Source organism: Bos javanicus, chromosome 21 (genome assembly GCF_032452875.1).
Source record: "Bos javanicus breed banteng chromosome 21, ARS-OSU_banteng_1.0, whole genome shotgun sequence".
Classification (NCBI taxonomy): domain Eukaryota; kingdom Metazoa; phylum Chordata; class Mammalia; order Artiodactyla; family Bovidae; genus Bos; species Bos javanicus.
Genome location: NC_083888.1, coordinates 43,442,818 through 43,455,000, shown reverse-complemented (window position 1 = coordinate 43,455,000; position 12,183 = coordinate 43,442,818). Strand labels below are relative to the sequence as shown.

The 12,183-nt window shown below is 39.6% G+C and overlaps 1 protein-coding gene across 4 annotated transcripts in view; it reads right to left on the bottom strand.

The window, feature by feature from the left end:
* The window catches only part of NPAS3 (neuronal PAS domain protein 3), a 959,432-nt gene that overhangs the window by 261,516 nt on the left and 685,733 nt on the right, over positions 1 to 12,183 (bottom strand). For all 4 annotated transcript variants that reach the window (XM_061394930.1, XM_061394928.1, XM_061394927.1 and 1 more), the window contains one exon: positions 5,295 to 5,384. In XM_061394930.1, the coding sequence (XP_061250914.1) occupies positions 5,295 to 5,384 (90 nt within the window). The remainder of the gene's footprint in view (positions 1 to 5,294; positions 5,385 to 12,183) is intronic.

The following is a 12,183-nucleotide window of genomic DNA, read 5'->3' as shown; positions in this document are numbered from 1 at the left end:
ATATATATATAATCTTTTATAAGCATGGAAGTGAGAATATTAACCACATACTAACCTCAAGTGATTTGTATTGAAAAACACAGAATGGGAGAGTTGAGGCTTGCACTTCGGAAAAGCAAAAGAAAGACATGGCGATCGCAAAGCATCTTTAACCTCCAGTGATTTATTGGCCCTCAGCCAAGTTATCAGGGGAATCTAATTCTTCTTTATTATTCAAATAAACCACATTTGGCACCATGGTTCCCTTTCAGAATAGCTTCACAAATAGACTGAGCTCTGTCATTTATTTGACCTTGTACTCGTATGCTAGGGCTGTAATTTCATTTGCCATTCTATATAACAAATGCAGAGAAACCTAAAATATGGAGATGAACAACAGGATGGGAAAGCAGTTTATGGTAAATATATCTGCATGGCTTAAAAAAAAAAGACAAAATTTTAAATGACCATCTATACCTTTTTCCTTCCACCTCCATTAGCTCTTACAGCTGCAGCCACCCTACCTCTTTCAGCAAGCTGCCTTGAACCAAGCCAATGCATAACCTTGTTTGCAGCTTCCTTCTAGCTGGCTTGCAATGGCACGGAGGTATCTTCTGCCAAAATGGGGATATGGTGAGAAGAAAAAAAATGACTCATCTGCAAGCTGGGCATTGGAGGCCATGGGCAGGTGATACGAGTATATTTTAAGAGAGGGCTTAGCTGGTTATAGTATATTTCCTTATGATATCACAGTGGAAATATCTGTTAACTTCCCATCTGCTCTAGGACCCATTATGCTTTAAACAGAATTCTGTTAAGTTGAAAACATTTTTCTGGCATAAGTGCATCAGAATCATCATCTTTTAACCCATTTTCAAGATAAAATGTTTTCAGAAGGGTCCACTTTTATCCTTTGGTTAACTGAGACCCAAGTCCTCTGCCTCGGGCAAATAAATTTTTGACTTTCTCATCAACATTTAAAAGAAAATGCAGTATTTGAATATGGATTAAGAAAAGCTGATTTAAAAGCACATAAAACATCAAGCTAGTCAATGCCATTGTAAGTACTGGATGTCAGAACATCATTCTCAAAATCATCTGAGGGGAGCAGTATCTTCTGCTTCCTTCTGTAATTTGTAATATGTGTGCTCCCCTTAGTTTCATGGGTCATTATAGCCTTGTTCTGAATGTGGATTCCAGTGGAAGCAAACTGATATGTCATAATCCACATATTAGCTCCCACAGAAATTGTATTTGAGGTTTATTTTAATATTTCAGTTACCAAAAAACTTTCTTCTCCTTAAGATGTAATACTTCCTTATTTTTGATTGTTGGCTATAATTGGCTATATTTCCCTTCTTGCTTTGGTTGCCAGGAAGCTCATAGGTAAATTTGATACTTTATCAGATCATTTATATCCCTTCTAATAAACTTTTATTCTGTTCTCTTACTATGCAGTAACAGATTACTTATGTTTATCTTTCTTTTCCCTAGACCCTAGTTCTATTTTGCCACTACTTTTTATTGTATATGTTTATGTAAGCTATTTCTTTTTTAGAAGAGGAGGGTTTAAATCAACAAATAAATATTTCTGTAAACTTTAATTTCCACTCCTATATTGAAGTAGAAATGCTTTTTATTTATCATATAAAGTCTTTTGGATTCTTTGGTGATTAAGCCCCTTACATGTTGGAAGAGGTTCCATAAAAGTGGGCTACCCATCACTGCTGCATTTTCAGTATTAGGGAAATGACTCTGTTTTCTTTCTTTGCTTTTACTTTTGCCTATTCCATTTTACGTAAGGAGCAGAATTGTCTTTAGCAGCTCCAGACACCATCAGCAGGCATAAGAAGTCATTTAATCTCCATGCAAGCCCAACTCAGCAACGATATCTGGGGATCTTCCTTTAAGGTAATGCTGAGTAGTGAGTACCTGGGAATCTTTACACCTAGGGATGCAAGTCAACAATGCATTTTCTACAACCTGAAACCATATCTTGGTTAAATTAAATGATTATCTCTGGCAAAGTCAAAGGTCTGCTGAAGATGTTTGGACATCATTGTAGCATAGATCACTTCATTCCCATCATCAAGACGATATGAAAACACCCTAAAGGCAGTAAGTGGCAAACACACATCCTGGACACCTGGAGTTACCCTCAATGGAGTGGGGGAGAAAAACCTGCTCTGGCTGTATCTATATTCATGCTACACAACTGAGCTTGCTAGAAGTTTCTCTGCTTAGTTCTCTCATGAGCCAAAAAAGAATCCTAATTCTTTCTTGAGAACATAAGCCATTTTAAAGCCACCATATTTATTTACATGTTCAAAGAAAATAAAACCGAGGAAGATACGTCTTGAGAGTTATAAATGCAGACACAGCTATGCACTAACAAACTGACATGTTCACAATATTCCTCAGCAGGTTCACTGGGTACAGACCTGATGATACACACTGTCTTGATTTAATAATACTGCTTAAAAAAGAAAGGAGGGAATATAACTATATAGATTCCTTATCACTGTCAAGAATTTGATGGAAAAATCACTGAGTCAAAGTTGTAGGATATGAACAGAGTGGTTTGCATTTAATTAAGGGTGTGTGTGTGTGTTTAAAAGATTAAGGATGTACTTAATTGAATAACTTTTAATACACTTTACATTGGATGTCACCCGTGAGCACTCCATACTCTGCAACTGAAAGAGGGCATGAAAGAAACTTGGGAAGGGTTATGTCTCAGGAAACCCAATTACTCTTTTAGGACTGAGAACATTAATTGGATTGGAAAATCTTTCCCAAAGTTTTAGCACAGAGTGTCCCCCTTATTCTTTGGGCATTTAAAAACACACTATGCTCTTATCAGATTATTTCCATGTTAACCCAGAACTAACTTCTGGAATTCTAAATTTGTTTTGAACTCCAAATATGTGCATTGGTATACGCAAAAATCACTTAGGAGTGATCTACCCTTCATCATTTCAGTTGCATAATGCCCTCAAATGAAGACTTCTGTCCACACCACGTTTGTCTAGCTGCACGTTGGACTCTTTGGGGTGACACAAAACACAACTTCCACACAGGGCCACAGCCCACGGTGGCCAGCATCTGCCCTCGGGTGAGCCGAGACACTGACTATTGATGCACACTTACTTTATAACCCATCCCACGCAGAGGCGGGCGAAAACTGTACAGAAGTTGCCAGCTACCATACCATGCCTGCGTAGCTATTTTATTCCTATGGAAGCCTCAATGATTTGCCTCAGATTATAGGAAAAGATTGACTTAATGTGATAGTAGAGAAGCAGTGGAATCTCTTGTTTTTAAGGAGAAACCAGCACAGGGTTAAAGCCAAATTTTTCTTGAACAGATGATATTTCAGATGGCCACACTATTCCAGATGCATCAATTTCCTTGAAAATCCAATCCATATATGTGCATATGCTGTGCTGGCAGGAGGACTGACTGAAATGGCCAAAACCCAAGAGCTAATATTCTTTTGGCCAGAATAATGCAATTATTATTTTCCTAGCTATCAGTCTAAGCATACAGAGCCATCTGTTATGCAAAGCAAACATACACATCTCAATTACAGAAAATGCAGTTGCCTTGACAGAATTTGGATTACACCACTAACCAGGGCTGTAAAATGTGTTTTGAGCTAGTATATAATGGATGCTTTTCAGGAGTTCCCTAATTAGCATTTACCTGCTTAAACTAATTATTCATCCTTCCTCTTCACTGGCTTATTAAACTTTGTTGGATAGCCTGCACAAAATATATGAATACGGGCACTGCAGAACAAACAGTGGCTTTCCCAGGTCTATACAGTGTTAATATGGTGGCACACCAATTTCAACATTGGTGATTCCCAATACTAGGTCTCAAACAGATTAAGACAAGGCTTCAAGTCTATTAAAAGCCATTAGAAAGCCAGAGATTTCCATGAGACACAAGAATACTAATATTGAGTTGACAATAGCCCAGTTTCTATCATTTGGTTTGCTCAAGTCCACATAAAACAGAATTGCTAGATACACTACAGCCAATAGCTTGCACATCCTTCAAGCAAGAGTTAATGCCCGCCGCCCCACCCCGGGCTTGGAGTCTCAAAAGTAAATAATTAAATTTGGCAGGGTTTCTCCTCCTCCCCCAACCCTCCTCAAATGCCAACGATCTCTCTTTATTATCTCCCAATGTCTTTCTTGATTTAGCTATTACCCAGCAAACTCACTAACAGCCAAAATGTTCCAGCCATGCTGCCTCCTTATAGCAGTGCCAACTTTCAGAAGCAATGGGTCTGGGGTGAGTCTTGCCTAAGAGGAGAGAGGCAGATCTCATCTCCATCTTTAGCTCAAAGGAGCAACTGAATGAGAAGTAGATTATCCAACTTGGCAGATCATCACATACATACAAAATCCCTCCCATGGAACTGCGTTTTTCTCGTGCCAAACCACCAGATGAAAAGGGTCAGCCTCAGCCAATCACCTGTATGGGCATGGATACCCAGATGTTGAGCATTTGAATGGAGAAAACATCTGGATAATTAGTGGAACTGCAAACTTTTCTTCAGGGTATTTTGGCATTCTGTAGTGGCAGCCTGTGTCTGGGAATTGAACAAAAGTCAAATTTTTGTGTTCCAGGGGGACTATCAAGAACGCATGTCTAGGGCTTTCATCCCCTGCCCCCATGTGCCTCCGTTTCCCCCCCTCTCCCTACCCTGCTTTTCACCTCTGACAGACACGTGTGGGTAATTAAATGGCAAATAACCAAAGATTATCTTATTTTATGAAATCGTCTTTCTGCATAAGGAAGCATTTGCAAAGGCAGCAAAGTGCCTACTTGCAGGAACCGTTCCTCCCCACAACACATTTTAATGGTCTCTTTCAGCATTTCTTGACTCCAGATGACTCCCTGTCACTGTGTCAGCTCCCAGGACAGTGCAGGGTCCTCCATAAACAGCCAGTAATAGGACACAAGGGAAGCACCATTAGTGTGTCCCTCTCCTACCGAGCACAGAGGTTTCAAAGTTCAAAACAACCAAGGGAAGAAACTTCATTTGTTCTCAATAAATTAATAATGATCCTTAGGGGGTAGGGACGGGGGACTCAAGTTTTGAGCACAAGTTGATGCCAAACGTTCTGGACTGACATACAGCTTTCTCAATGACTTTGTGAGCAGAGTCAGGGAGAGCCATTAAAAAAAAAAAAAACTGGATAATTCACTCCAAACAGAATATCTGTTGAAGAAGAAGGGCAGGCATGAGGCTGAAGGAGCCTTCACAATTGCGGTCAAGAATCTAAAACGGTTTTACTTACTTGTGAGAGGCCTAGGTAGATGGAGACTGTTTCAGAAATGTACAAAAATTTTCCTTCTTGATTTAGTGCAAATACAAAGCCATCCAGGGACTGCAGGAAAAAAAAAAGAAAGGTTAGTAAGTATATGTGATGGAGATTTCGTTAATAAGGCATCTAATACAAAGCAACATATAACCAAATTTAAGATCACTTTTCCTTCATGTTTAACAGAAGTCTAAGATCTTTAACTACCGCATTATACATGAACAAATAAAAGGTCTGAATTAAGACCACAAGCTAGCTTTCCCCTATTTCAGGCAATTCCTTATGTGTCTGTCATTTAATCAAGATGCACTGCATATATGTATAAAATCAGGCCATGTTGACTTTCTGAGATGTTGCCTTTATGTTTTTGGATTCAGTAGTTACTGAGATTAAATCAGCACGGTTAGGAAATACCTGAACAGGAATGAAAGCTGTAATGGAACAAGAGAAAAAAAGAGTTCTTGTATAAAAAACAAGTAAAATCACCACTTATGCTCCTATGGACGTCAATAATTTGCTAATTAATAAAGGATTATTCTCTCCTCAATCCCAGTGCCTATTGTATTAGAACAAATAGGAAAAGTCAATATATTATGAATAAATGTTTACAGGCTGAAGCTTCATAAATTGTAATCCTTCTTTTGCAAAACTCTATATTAAAGCTTTACTGTGATAGATCTAGTTTCTATTACAACTCCTGAAATGGAAAGAAAAGAAGAAAAGGGGGAGAAAAGAAGAATACTGCATATTATATGCAGCTCCTGAAATGTTAGCCTACTTTTCAAATAGAGGGCTGCAATTTCAGTTTGATGCATGGTGTAAATCATCATGGACTCCCAACTGAAAGATATCACTCAAATTGAGAATAAATTTGTTTCAAATTCTTGCAATCCAAGTGCATTTTATATGTTCCATCATCCTCACATCTTGTGTTTTGTTTTATTTATTTTTAATCAAGTGGGTTGCACAAGTACTGCTTGCCTAGGAAAAGAAGTTTTAAAGATTAGTGATATTTACAAAGGCTGTGAGTTTGGAAATACAGGGAATCCTCATTGGGAACAAGGTATGTGGCAACATTAAACTAATGACATAATTTTTAAATACAGAAAGGTGGAAGAAGCATGTAAAATTCAGGTAGAAAAATACACGGCCTTAAATCTCAGTGATAATTTCAGTCTCTTAAAATACTGAACTTTTTTGGAATTTTATATGTATATATTGAATATATGTATATAAATATGTGTATATATCATTATGGGAATATGTGTGTGTATATGAAATTTGATTCCATGCTTCCTGATTCCTTTTCACCGCCCCACTGATCAGAAACTATGAGAAGTACCCAACCTCCTCCTCTGAAAACAATTGGGTGAAAACAAGTGGGTTCTAAAAAGAATCCAAAAATTCGATTCAAAAGTCACATTGTACTGTACCACATAAAAGCAAATTACATAATAGACAAGATTCTGGTCAAGATAGTACAATAATAATAGCTCACATTTATTATATACTAAGTAGGTGGTATTGTCTCTTTTAATTTTTACAAGTAGCATTTGAAGTAATTATGTTATTATCCACATTTTACATACAAGGAAATTGAGGCTTAGTGAAGTTAGCCAACACGCCTGACCTTAGTAAATGATGAAGTTAGGATTCAAACTCAGATTGTCAGATTCAATCACACTGCCTTGACTTCCACTAAAAATAAAGATTTTCTACTTGATACAAGGACATTAATGAAAAGATAAATTGGACAGCATTTCTGAAATTAACATATTTGTATTGAGGCAGCCTATAACTTCTTAAAATCATTCCTTGTTCTTGAATGATTTGTTCCAATCATAGAATCCTACCATTTGGAGGAGATGAATGGGGAGTGGAATGACAAAAAGAATTCATAAGTCACTTCCCCAAGAGGTCACCTTTGCTCTGTAATATCTCCCTGGAAGCATCTAGGGGGCAGAAAACAAAACAATGTCTAAGAGAACTGGACTCCTGATCTTTGACAAAACTTCCAAGCCTTCTCGAGCCTCGTGAGAGCCAAACTTTCAAGCTTCCAGTATGATACAGCGGAAGCTTACTTTGAACCAAAAGTGCAAAAATGGATGTTTCCTTTGTAGAAGTTTGGGGAGCATCTCAACATCTTCGACTCAAGCCAGGTATCTCCTAAGGATGATTCATGAGGATTAGGACTGCCTCTTTTGACCTTCTCCAGGGAGAGAAGGGCCAAATTAGGTTTTTTCTATTCAACCTAAGAGCCGTGGTCTAGAATATAATCACAGGGAGTTGTGTAAGCCATTTTCTCAAACCCTAAAATGCCCCTGTCACATCAGTGGGACACACAGAGAGACAGAAGATACCTTCTGTGGGAACCAGTGACAATCAAAAGAATGAGAGCAGAGAAAAGGATTAATGGCACAGAGATGACCCCTTGTAGTCTAAACTCTCACTTTTCAGGTGAGGAAAACCTGGCACAGACAGGTTAAGCGGCTGGGTAAGACCACAGTCAGCTAGTGGTAGAGCCAGGATTAAATACACCACTTCCCATAGTATTAACAAAGCATTGATGACATTGTATCATCCTGGGGTGTGTGTGTGTGTGTGTGCGTGTGTGCACGTGTGCGCGGGCAGGTGCACACGTGCACACATGCGTGCTGAGTTGTGTCCGACTCTCTGCAGCCTCTGCACTGTATTTTGCTAAGCTCCTCTGTCCATGGGATTCTCCAGGCAAGAATACTGGAGTGGGTTGCCATTTCCTTCTCCAGGGGATCTTCCCGACCCAGGGATCAAACCCGCGTCTCCTGTGTCTCCTGCATTATTAGGTGGATTCTTCACCCACTAGCACCATCTGGGAAGCCCCATAACCCTAGTAGAATTATCCAACTCCAAAAGAGACTGAATTTCTTAACAGCAGGGAGACATCTTACTTATTTTTAGCCAGCATCTAACAACTGCTCAAATAAGACTTAGGAAATCCAGTTCTAGCTCCAAGCCCAAAGCTCTTTCCCTCACATCACACACATTAGAATGACTAAGAGGAAGGGCAGTTATTTCCTCCAAGAGTTTTGTTTATGGAGCTGTTAGATTATTTGCAGATTCTGATGCCACAGATGTCTCACATAGTCTGGGATATCTCCTGACATTCGGAAGATCAGAGTTAGACTGGATCCTTTCATAGTCTTCCAAAATACTCAGTGCTATTCATTTGTCACTGACACACATCCTTTGCTTTCTCACTGAAAGGGATTATGTTTTTTTAAAGTAGGTTCCTATCTCAATATACTTGCTAAAATACTAAAGGAGGTTTGGGCACCGTGGCAGGGAAAAGGAATATCTGGAGGCTAAACATCTGATGCTATTAAGCAGCGGCGATCTAAGAACTGGCCAGTTTTGTTTGGCAAAAACAGAGGCTTCGACACATGTTCCAATTTCCTGGTGAGATTAAAATGAGGCTATGTCTACATGACACAAAGCATCCAGTCAATTCAATTAAAAATAACAGCCAATTTGGTTGGGGGGAAACAACTAGTCAGATTAGTTGTTTGCCACTACAGAGGTAAACAAAACAGGTTAGTTAACCATATTTTTCACTTTCATGCCTATCATCTGAGTCAACTGTATCTATAGTATGAGATAAAATTAATAACTCGGGTGTAAGTATATTTCAAATAAAGAATGGGATATGAAACCCGGTGTCAGCAGGTTGGCAAGGTCCGTTTTCACATGGCCATTACCCTCTGCTTCAGGGTCATCCCTGTCTATAGTTAGCTGTATTTTGCTGCTTAGAAAAGTTTTAAGAGTAGCATCAATATTGGTTTAATGTGGATGTCTTAATTTTAAAGGGTGGGAGGAAGGAGGAAACATTCAATTAGTCTTGGGAACCAGATATGATTAATCTGCAAGTTCAGTGGAAATTTCAAAAATTTTGAATCAAGAAAGCTACTATATAGAGCTGTTTCAATCACTGCAGGCTACCTTTTAATTTTTTTTTTTTAAACTGCCCACTGTTTTCAACAGGCGCCAATTAAGATTCTGGGGTCAAGGGGTTAATTACATCTTCTTACTCAGTATGTAGAATTTTCTGATTATTAACTAAGGTTGGATTAAGATGAAAAAGAACCAACACAAATGTTAATGCTAGTTCCTCCTTGAGAAGATTTATTACAAAGCCACGCTGAAATCTATCTGCTTTCCTCAAAGCAGATGGAGAACAAAATCTTAGAAGAAACAGTAAAACAGACGTTTTCAAGGCATGCAAGTATCTGATTCATCAAGACAGTTTTCTTACTACTAAAACCAGTTCTTAGGCATCTCGACAGGGCTGATGAGAGATTTCCTTTGTCACATCCCAGTAAGTCTATGAGGTACGCATGCTGCAGCGAGGCTTGGATACACAAGTCAGGAGCCACAGCGTCTCTGAATAATAATGCCTGTAATTATAATTTATATCCCCTGACATCAGAGTAACATATAAAGTGTAAGGCGCAGTTTCTTAACCCCAAAAGCCGAGTGCCTCTAACAGTATTTGTCAAATGATGAGGCTATTTCCTTGCAGGGTATAAAACTAACTATAGCTTCATGATTGAAGGTATACTAATGTTTAATGCATTGTGCTAAATGGATTTATATTTGTCAAAGTTGTTTTGTGTCTGCTTTCTTTTTTTATCCCCTGCATATTTCCCTGCAACCAAATTTCAGAGTGAAATCTTACTACAGTGCCCTTACAGAGGCAATTCTCACGTACAAGACTACTCTGAAATGAGTGGTTCTTTCTACAACATTCCAATGTAGAAGAGGAAAAAAAAAATCACCCCGAACTCTTTCCCTATGACCTATCCCCAGTTAGAGTGAAGAATTACCAGTAGGCTAGGTTATTTTAATGACAGATTATTTTAAACTAAGCCTTCACCATCTGTTCCACCCCCTAATTATGAATGCAAAAAGAACATATTTCACAATTACATCAGTAAAAAAGTAAGATATACGTGATTTAAATGCAAGCATGTGCTTCATGTCCGATGCGCCGTGCATCTGTGATGTTCTTCTACTTCAGGCTTTGGTTAACCCACCCGTGATAAAGTACGGTCTCGGACACACAGCGTTCCCTCCAAACCCAGCATTTTTCACTGTTCTGATATAATTCTGTTAGGACAAGAGCAGAACATGAACGTGGGCACAAAGCTTGCCAGCCAGTAGAGACTGGCTGTAGCGTTTTACAACTCCTACGATGACTCTGCTGTTAACAAGGAGAGGCTGTGTGAGAAAATTACTTCTGCGACCTGAGCAATGGGTGAGCGCTGGGAGTACGTGAGTCTGCTCTTAAACCACATCTCCATCATCGTGAAAGAGTGAAGAAGCACAAAAGAAGAACGGTCTGGAGACTGAGGACGGGGCTCCACTGCTTCTCTTTCCACTCTGTTTTGGCAGCAGATAAAAGAGTTAGAAGTGTTTCTTACATTTTTTGGCCTTTGGACACAATAACACTTTGATCGAGCTCATTAAAGCACCATGCTGCCCTCTGACTGCACTCAGGAGCTGATACTGGACTGTTCACGCACACGCATGCAGACTCCCGGCAACCTCGAGGAGAGCCCGGGATGATGTCCAGAAGCGCCCACATGTATCTGTTTATGGGGAAGACAAAGTTCCCCAAATTCTGCCTTTGCAATCTGAGTTTTAACCATCAAGTGCTGTGGAAACAAAAGCCTTATTTTTAGAAAGACTCTTAAGTATATTTTCTCAAAGTGGAGAAAAGCACACATCAAAGGTGTGGATTTTTATTTTAACTCTCAGAAATCTCTCTGCGCTTTCTGGCTCCTGCATCTTTTCCTTTGTGCCCCCACCGGCAATGAGTCAATAATGTGAAGGATGATAGAAGAGCTTTATATGATGATCACGTACCCAAAGCCACATGTTCCCCAATCACAACAGCGAATTGGATTAATTTGGTGAAATTTGACTATTTTCCCTCTAAAACAGAACTCCAGAACAACAAACCTTGACACCGCAAGACATCTTTCCTAAGAGTTTCCTTAAACACACAAATCCACACATCTTAGGTGAGAAAACACTGCCGAGAGACACAGGCGGCCTCTCTTCAGTTCTTAGAGGAGAAGTACCAGAATAAAAGGGGAGATGTTGAGCTAGTGAAATGTTATGACATGAAAAGAACAAAGACATCGGCTTTCTGAGCAAGGAGATCAGGTTTTGCTTCTGCTCATTAAAATTCCATTTCATGGAAGCTGTGTATCAAAGTGCTGACCTTTTTTTCTCTGGGATGCTAGTTCAAGCCTTACATCCAGCCTTGAGGGAGGTGAATGTCTTGATTTGAACATCCAGCCAAATGGACAGCAGGCTCTGCTATAAAGACAGGGTGCGGCATTTGGTGGAGGCACGTGTGCCGGTGTCTCTGAGCCACGGGGGACAACATGCAGACCTCACATTATCTGTGGCTTGTCCCAAGGGACCAGGACTCTACCTGAGGCAGAAGTGACCATGTGCTGCTCACAAGCTCCTTCTGCCTCAGGGAGAGGACTCCCACTAATTATCCTAAGGCACACATATTCACTGGAACATTAAAACATCACCTATCTTGCATGTGGTGCATTAGTTTACTGAAACATAGGCTCTTCAGAACCTAGGAGGTAATTCCTTATTGTGCATCTTTTTTCTTGAATTCAGAATTCTCTTTCAAATTAAGGGAGGAGTTCCCAGGTCAGCAGGGTAACATAAGCACTCCGTTGTACTGGTCCTGAAAGGTCTAACAACGCCACTGCTTTGCTTTGGCTACACATGAAGCTTGGCTCCAGGTGTCGTTCAGATTGTCTGTGTTATACAAAAGAGCACACAAAAAAAGAACAGAACC